The 8372-nt window shown below is 32.1% G+C and overlaps 1 protein-coding gene across 1 annotated transcript; it reads left to right on the top strand.

Annotated features, from left to right (window-relative positions):
* The first annotated feature begins 1405 nt into the window (after positions 1 to 1405).
* On the top strand, positions 1406 to 2008 carry LOC149794981 (galactoside alpha-(1,2)-fucosyltransferase 1-like). Its single transcript, XM_089963741.1, has 2 exons — positions 1406 to 1576; positions 1644 to 2008. The coding sequence occupies exons 1-2, from the start codon at positions 1406 to 1408 to the stop codon at positions 1971 to 1973; spliced, it is 501 nt and encodes a 166-aa protein (XP_089819867.1). The 3' UTR covers positions 1974 to 2008.
* The last annotated feature ends 6364 nt before the right edge of the window (positions 2009 to 8372 follow it).

Genomic DNA, 8372 nt, shown 5'->3' with positions numbered 1-8372 from the left:
CATTGTTTGATGTTTGTCTATGTTTGCATTTAACGGTATTGTCGGATATATATCATGTTCTTCACGTGTTGGCAATGTAGAATTTTACAGTGAGAATGTATTATCTTGATTTATCCAATATTATCAAGAGAGCTGTCCTAATGGTTTTCTGTTAACATTTTGTGTTTAAGATCTATGACTTTGATCACAAACTAATGAAAGGACTCATTCAAATCCAGAAATGAATCATTATATACATATATATATATATATATATATATATATATATATATATATATATATATATATATATATATATATATATATATATATATATATATATATATATATATATATATATATATATTAATCAAAATGTTTAGTAATACACGTACTAATTTAAATTTTAATTTTCGTTTAGAAACGTTGCAAAACATGTACCAATATGTTATTATATATTGCAACAAAAACAAAATCATTTGAGTGTTATATCACAAGTCTGAAACAGGAACCAGTTCAAAGTTATGCACACTTTTGAAAATGTGGTTCCAGTCATTTTAACTTTTGACTAATATAGATTTATGAGAAAATATAAAATAAATTCAGTTATTTACAAAACTATGTTGTTCAACTATCAGAATAATCTTATTAAATGACCAGTGGAAAACTGCCTTTCAAAAATCATATTGAATGACCAACAGAAAACCGCTTTCAAAACTCTTATTAAATCACCAATGGAAAACCGCCTTTCAATGAAAATTACAGATCCATCGTATCATGAAAACTTCAAGACATTGGTGGAAGCTAAAGAAAGCACAACATTTTCCTTTGTTCATTGCCAAATTTAAGAAACGAATTGTTTTCTTTTCTGAATGTCATCAAGTATCTATTATCTCAACCCGGCCTTTGAAAACGAAAAGCATAAAGGATTTAAAAATGCACAAAACGTAGTCATTACCAATTTATACTTTCTAACTATATTGTCGAAAGGGGTGTGTGTGTGTCCCCAAACTGTAAACGTATTGGCTTTTCAAATCAAACGAAACGAGAAAAAATATTTAAACATTTAAGTCAACAATTATCTTCTAATTTTCCAGGTTTCTTATTCCTGTCGTTTGTTACCTCAGTATTTGTATTTTTTGGCTTCACCGTTTACTATGATGGACAATACGCAGCTATCAACATGGGGCCTGGTCATTTCCTTTGCTATACTAGCGAAGCTCGGTTGGGGAACCAGATGTTTCGGTTCGCTTCCCTTATAGGCATAGCTGCACAGAACAACTTCACTCTCATTATTAGTAAAAGTGACCCTCTGTATCAAATCTTCGATCTAAAAAATTTACTCGTACTCAAAACTCGAGAAGTCTGTGACAAGTTTAATTTGGTACATGAGGCGTCTTGTTGTTGTAATTTTGACAGAAATTTAATGTCACTGACAAATAATCAAAGCTACACGGCGGGCTACTATCTTCAGTCCTGGAAGTACTTTAGTCATGTACAACAAGAAATTCGCAAACAGTTTCAGTTTAAAAACAGTACAAGAGAAAAGGCGAGCATCATCATCAAAAAAGCACGATCAAGTTTTGTACTGAAATCTGCAACATTAATAGGTGTCCACATTAGAAGGGGAGACCTGGTGATAGAAAAAGTGTATAACATTGGAGGCCATGGATTACATGAAACATAAATTCCACGAGTCGATATTTCTTGTGGTTTCAGATGATATGAAATGGTCGCAGAAAACACTTCGTGCAAGAACTAAGGACAACATCTATTTTGTGGATGATGGCAATGCACCTGAAGTGGACATGGCAACTCTAGCATCATGTGATCACGTAATTATCACGGTTGGAACTTTCGGATGGTGGGCGGGGTTTCTAGCGAGAGGTATAACTGTGTATTATCCTCATCCTGCGCGAAACGGATCTCAAGGAGAGTGGGGGTATAATTACGATGACCTATTTCCACCCCAGTGGATCGGACTCAATGTTTGACCTGCCGATGTAAATAATAATCTCATTGAAGAACACTCTTAAATTATTATTATAAAATCCAAAGTTTATATATAATATATATAATAAAATTAAAATCTGTAACTGAAATCCCAAAGAAATTATATTTTAGAGGCAATAAACAGAGGACTATATTGAAACAAGAATTAAATATACCATTGCGCAAGCGACTTTGAATATATCATAATTTTCTTACGCACCCTGAATAAGTAAGTGTACAGCTACTGAATAATCTTCTTGTAGGCTTTGTCACCAAGTGATCTTCCAAATATTGGAAGAACGTCCCACCGTCACGCTTGATAAACTGATTAAGTTTTTTAACGAGAAGGTACTATGACGACTCTATGGTCTTAAAAACAGTATCGTAATTCAAATCCACCAAAGTTCATATATAATTGCAATATTGGGATGACGGCCCGTAATATGAAACCTAATAGATTTGTTATGGTTGACATGATTTATCATTAGTATTAACAACTTTTAAAAAAATGAAGTACGTTTTGCGAAATTTGTATGATGAACAAGAAAGTCTATAACATAGTTAACCAATATCAAATGCAAGATGTTATGAAAATGATGCTTGAGCTCTACAAACAAAATTTAGTCAACTAAGGAAAGAAACTAACTGGGTACTTAATTAGATATTTCTTGTAATGTTGGACAAAAAATACTTTAAGAATAAATAAAGAAGTTGTAAAACTAAAATAAAGCAAATGAACAAAACTACAACAAGTTATAAGACCATATAGAGTTTGAGAGTTTGAGAGAGAGAGAGAGAGAGAGAGAGAGAGAGAGAGAGAGAGAGAGAAGCAAGTGTAATGCTGAGTGCAACTGTTGGGCGATCTGTCTCTTAATCTGATTTAAAAGATTTGTCTAAAATTTCATGTGAAATTAAATAATTCCGTTAAAATTGTTTTAGTTCATTTAACTCAAGACTTAAATTAAACTGCTGCAATTGTTTGCTCACCAACATTGACAGCACGATATATTTAATGTGAAATGATGAATCTGTGATAGCATTTCAAGATCATTCAAGAAGAAACGACCGCTCCGGTGGCCTAGTGGTTAGATCGTCAGGATAATGTGTCTGGGTGGGATATCATGCTACATTAAAAATCCAACACACACACACACACACACACACACACACAAATCTGTATCCTTGATACACGCTAGTTAACAGTTCTAACGATGTATCTATTTTGTCACAAGATTCATCTAATATTATATTGCCGTTTTTATGTTTGGAAATAACGTTGGACAAATAATAATAATAATAATAATAATAATAATAATATGTCTAGTATATTCAGTTTCTAATAAATCAAGTACAAGTTGCCCCACATATTATCGTATTACGATGCTCCATTAGGAACATTAATCACCCCAAAAATTCTTTTGCTTTCCTGACACTATTTAATACCATTTACAAATCTATCTTGCATCGAAAAACATCTGTAGAGCATTGATTAATCAAAACTAGTTATACTGTCTCTCACTTTAAAAAATACAATCTTCTCTGAAAAACGAATAATTATTAATTTCCTTTTTTTATTTTTTTATTTTATGTAGTTCATAATTATCATGTTTACTTCTTTAATCCATCCCAAAACCGTGGTGAACAGTATACAAATCATTAACACTAGTATTATTAAGCTCAATGTTTCCTGTTGTTCATGAAATAGCTATTTCTTTTCTCCTGCAAACTGTTGTTTCATGTTATAATGTTATACGCCTTTGAATAAAATATGTTTGGTAATCCTTCTAATCCTTACTTTACCACTGATGAATTCATAAATGTTTCGGTAATGCTTCTAATCATTATTTTAACACTGATGAATTGAAATATGTTTGGTAATCCTTCTAATCGTTACTTTACCACTGATGAATTGAAATGTTTTGGTAATCCTTCTAATCATTGCCTTACCACTGATGAATTGAAATATGTTTGGTAATCATTCTAATCATTGCTTTACCTCTGACGAATTGAAATGTGTTTGGTAACCCTTCTAATCATTGCCTTACCACTGATGAATTGAATATATTTAGTAATCCTTCTAATCATTATTTTACCACTGATGAATTGAAATATGTTTAGCAATCCTTCTAATCATTATTTTGCCACTGATGAATTGAAATATGTTTGATAATCCTTCTAATCATTTATTTTGATTCTCCTTGTTGATGTTTTTTTTTTGTTAAATTCAGATAAAAATTTACGTTTGTTTGAATTTCTAAGTTAACTGCATAATTGTTTTCGTTTAAAGCCAAATACTTAAAAAAAATCTAATTGAGTAATAATTACATCTGTTTCTGTTGTTAAACGTTTATTCCATATCAGTGAAATCTTTCTCTAATCCTTTTACCCTTTTTAGCCAATTTGTTTATATATACTTGTACAGCTCAGATACTGTTATCAAGTATCTATTCTTTGGTATCTGATTTTTTTTTCCTTTTCTATTCAGTAGTAAATTTGACTTTGAAGGTTCATAATTTCTACATTTTATTCTATCATTTAAATCAGCATACTTCTGATCATAATTTCACTCGCACTTGTTTTTTAAAAAACTTTATTGACATCATTTTATTAACGTCATTTCAGCTACAACACTTCTTTATTTATAACCGTGATAATGACAGTAGCAGTGATCATATCTTCCACTTCTGCTACAGCGCTTTTAAAAGCATGTCCTGAGGTTTAAATCGCTATGTTGTTCCACATTGGGTTTCGTCCTTTAATTACCTGTTTTAATAGTTTATCTAAATTAGTAAAATCTTTAAGAGACTCCTTTATTATTTCAATATCACTTTTTAATGCGTTTATATTTTTGTTTATTTTTTGTTCAATACGTTGTTAATATTGTAGTATATTAGGTATCGCAGAACTTGTTCGCATGTTGTGAACTCTTTCTCTTAAAATCTTTAATGATCGTATATAATTAGATAAAATAGTAAATCTCTGCTTAAAATGTCATGTGCATCTAATATACATTTTCTTGTCAACAATTTTGTTTTTGTCACTCTTCATTTTTAGTACATTTTTCTTTTTTAGTCTCATCTACAGGTGTTAATTTGTTATCAACTTGTGCACTTCGTGTTAAATACATTTCAAATTACTACTATTGCAAAGTCTTAAGTATTTGATTTACACGCTCTTGATAGGATTAGTTGCATGAGCTAAGTTTACAGGACTACCTACGATTGTTGTTGAAGATTAGGTTGCTGTTTATTAAAGGCTCTTTAACCTTCACAGGCTCACCTATCTCTCTTCTCTCATAACAGAATTGCAAAGATTTCTTTTAGTGATATTTTCAAAGTCGCTTCTATTGCAAGAACTTGTTGGCTTCGCTAATTGTTATTTACAAAACGTAAATTAGCAAATTAATTTGTATGAGCTACGCGAAACAAATATATTACGGTCATGCTGTGGAAACGTACTGTTTTTCCGTCTTTATCTTTAATTTTGCCATTGCATCTGTTTTAAGGTAGCTTTTTCTAATTGCATATAATTTCCATTTACACTTTGTAAATTAATATTAGCGTCAAATACATTTTTGACCGTTAAAGATTTTGGTAATGCAGAGTGGATACATTGAATAAGAGGTTTTAATAAAGTAATTGCTTGAATGTTCGTTCTTCACTTGGGAGATACAACATCCACTACTAAAAGATATTCATAAATTGGTGTCATTAATATTTGTTGCATCAGATTAAAATTCTGTGACGCTTTTGTTTATTCGCTTGGAATGGGTCTGAAAAAACTGATAGATTTGATGTGAGACACAACTGCACAAGCTAATATAGTACCTTATGAACTGTGTTACCTCCCTTATACCAAAAAAAAAATAAAAGGGTTAAGCAACATACAGTTTTACACTATTAATTCTTAAGTACAATATTTTTCTTGTCTATGTTGCATTAAATTCATGCATCATTAATCTGATTATTGGTATTTAGTTGATCAACGCAATCAAAGTAACAACAGTTCTAAAAGTCTATATAATTTTACCTCCCGGGTCGAGTGAACACGATGAATATGAACCCTCGTATACAGAAAATAACAATTTATTAAATTAGATCAACAAAATAAAATTCTATAAGACACTTGTACGATACATGTCTAGTAGAATATAATTTACTGAAGTTATTAAAAAGGCAATTAGAATTTCCGTTTACACAGATATGATAAATTTCATCGTAAAATCGAAGAAGTGTTTGAAACTTAGTTGTTCATCATGTCTGCATAATCGTGATCTGGTTGCTGGCCATCCTCCAGAATCACGTAGCTTGTGGGATGAAGTAGACTCGTACAGCAATACTCTCCTCTTTGTTCTTCGTTCAGGCATGTATTCATTAATCCGTAAGGATCCTTTCTATTGACTGTGGTATCTTTCTATCCAACGTTCTGTCGTTCTGACATGTAAGCTATTTCCCTTTAAAATAAGATAATGGAAACTAGATTAGTGTTCCATATAACTCCCTGGAATAATCTGACATTCTTTAAGTCGTCCCCGTCAGGGTTTATCCGCATCGTATTACGAACAGAACTAAATAGCTAACATGGATTCAGTACACAAAAAATGCTAACATTGATTCCATACACACATTTTGTATACACACAGTATATTGTTTTGACACCGTTTCATTACATAATATAGGAATTCAGTGTATTCCCCTAATACATCCAGCCACAATTATTAATTGAGAGAAGAATAGTCTGCTCTTGCCTATTAACAAATGGGCCCCTGCAGTGTGCACTATTAATCACTATCTTTACTAATGTCAGAGACATGTATACATACGGCAGACAATAATTTCGAATAATATCAAAGAAACATGATGAAATTAAGGCAAATAAATTCAAACAATTATTTCGGACTCATATCAAGAAAACTTGCATGAACATAAGATTAAGAAATTCAAACAATTATCTTTAGGATCATACCAAAGAAAATATACTTGAAATTAAGATGCCGTACCTTGTGCTTTTTTCCCACTTCCACATTCGTCCCTTGGAGAATTTTTATAAAGAAATACTTTCTATTTTCCTCGGAGTGAAGACTTCTTGACTTCCGCAGTAAACTTACACTTACTGATTTTGCGGTGTACGACATTTATAAAACACAAAACTTTTTCATGGAAACACACTCTAAGCCGTTTTTTATCCAATCAGAATATTAGGATTATTTAACCGACATACTTAACACAGGGTTCGTAAAATTTGCCCTTCCTCCCGCTTTCCCTAATAACCGATCTCTACAAAGTTTCAACTTAGGATAAATATGTCATCAAATACAAACTCAGTTTCGGCAATATTTCAACCCATGACATTTTTCTATACTTGAAATTAATTTGTCTCCTCTTGACCAGTTCGCTGACAAAGCTATCGAACGGAACCTAATGAAGAATAAATCAATTATCCAACAGACACAATAGTGTACCGTACATGCCACGGATTTAATTCCGTGCCTAATTACATACATTTATTTTATTTTGCTATGTGTCACAATGACACCTGAACAGTAAGGACATCTGAAGAATTCATATTGTTACATCTGCATACTGAGGTAAACACATTTAGGATTTATATGGCAATGCAATATCTCTCGCAAATGAAAATCTTCTAATTTTCCAAAGATGACTTTAAAATGTCTTAAAACATGGAAATTTGAAATCGTTTCCGTAAATTATTACTAACACTAATATAGTACAAAAAAGATTACTTCTGAAAAAAAAAGTCTCAAATTGTTTGTGTCTTTAATAAATGTAGTAGGAAAAACTACCGACCAAAGACAGTTGAGTCTGAAGAAAATCAGCATTCACACTGAAAAACAAGGAACCTCTTTAAAGTTAACTCAGTCATATGACCCGACTTTTCAAAATTACCTTCTATCCCAAAAAAACCGTCGCAGAAGAGATTTTCCTTCCGACGTAAACAAAATTTAATCTGTGACTTTGTTTGTTTTACTTTGTTGATTTTAATGGCACTTTTAACGCACTTTTGGCTATATCAAGCCTAAAAAAATGGGAGCTAAGTGCCTTTTCCAATGACACACTGATGTAGCCGACTCGGGTTGACCAGAGCGGGTATCGAACTTCGACCCTTGGATTACGAGTATGACGCTCTTTTTTATCTTTATATAAAAAACGTTATATACACTATGTAAATTAAATGTATACAGTCAGTATGTGCATAGCATTTTGTGGTGCTACATCACAAAACATTAATTCTACAAAGTTTTTAACAATTTCTCTTCTTCTACTCTCAGGGGCCCCGAGTGGCCGTGTGGTCTAAAGCGCTCACCGTTCTGGATCACTGCCATGTCACCTCTGTCTGCGTGGGTTCGAGTCCAAGGTTCGGCTAGCGTGGGTACGTGGGAA

The sequence above is a fragment of the Sinohyriopsis cumingii genome, chromosome 7 (genome assembly GCF_028554795.1).
Source record: "Sinohyriopsis cumingii isolate HCF-2022 chromosome 7, ASM2855479v2, whole genome shotgun sequence".
Taxonomy (NCBI): Eukaryota; Metazoa; Mollusca; class Bivalvia; order Unionida; family Unionidae; genus Sinohyriopsis; species Sinohyriopsis cumingii.
The sequence above is the reverse complement of the archived record's forward strand: the minus strand, read 5'-3'. Positions and strand labels throughout refer to the sequence as shown.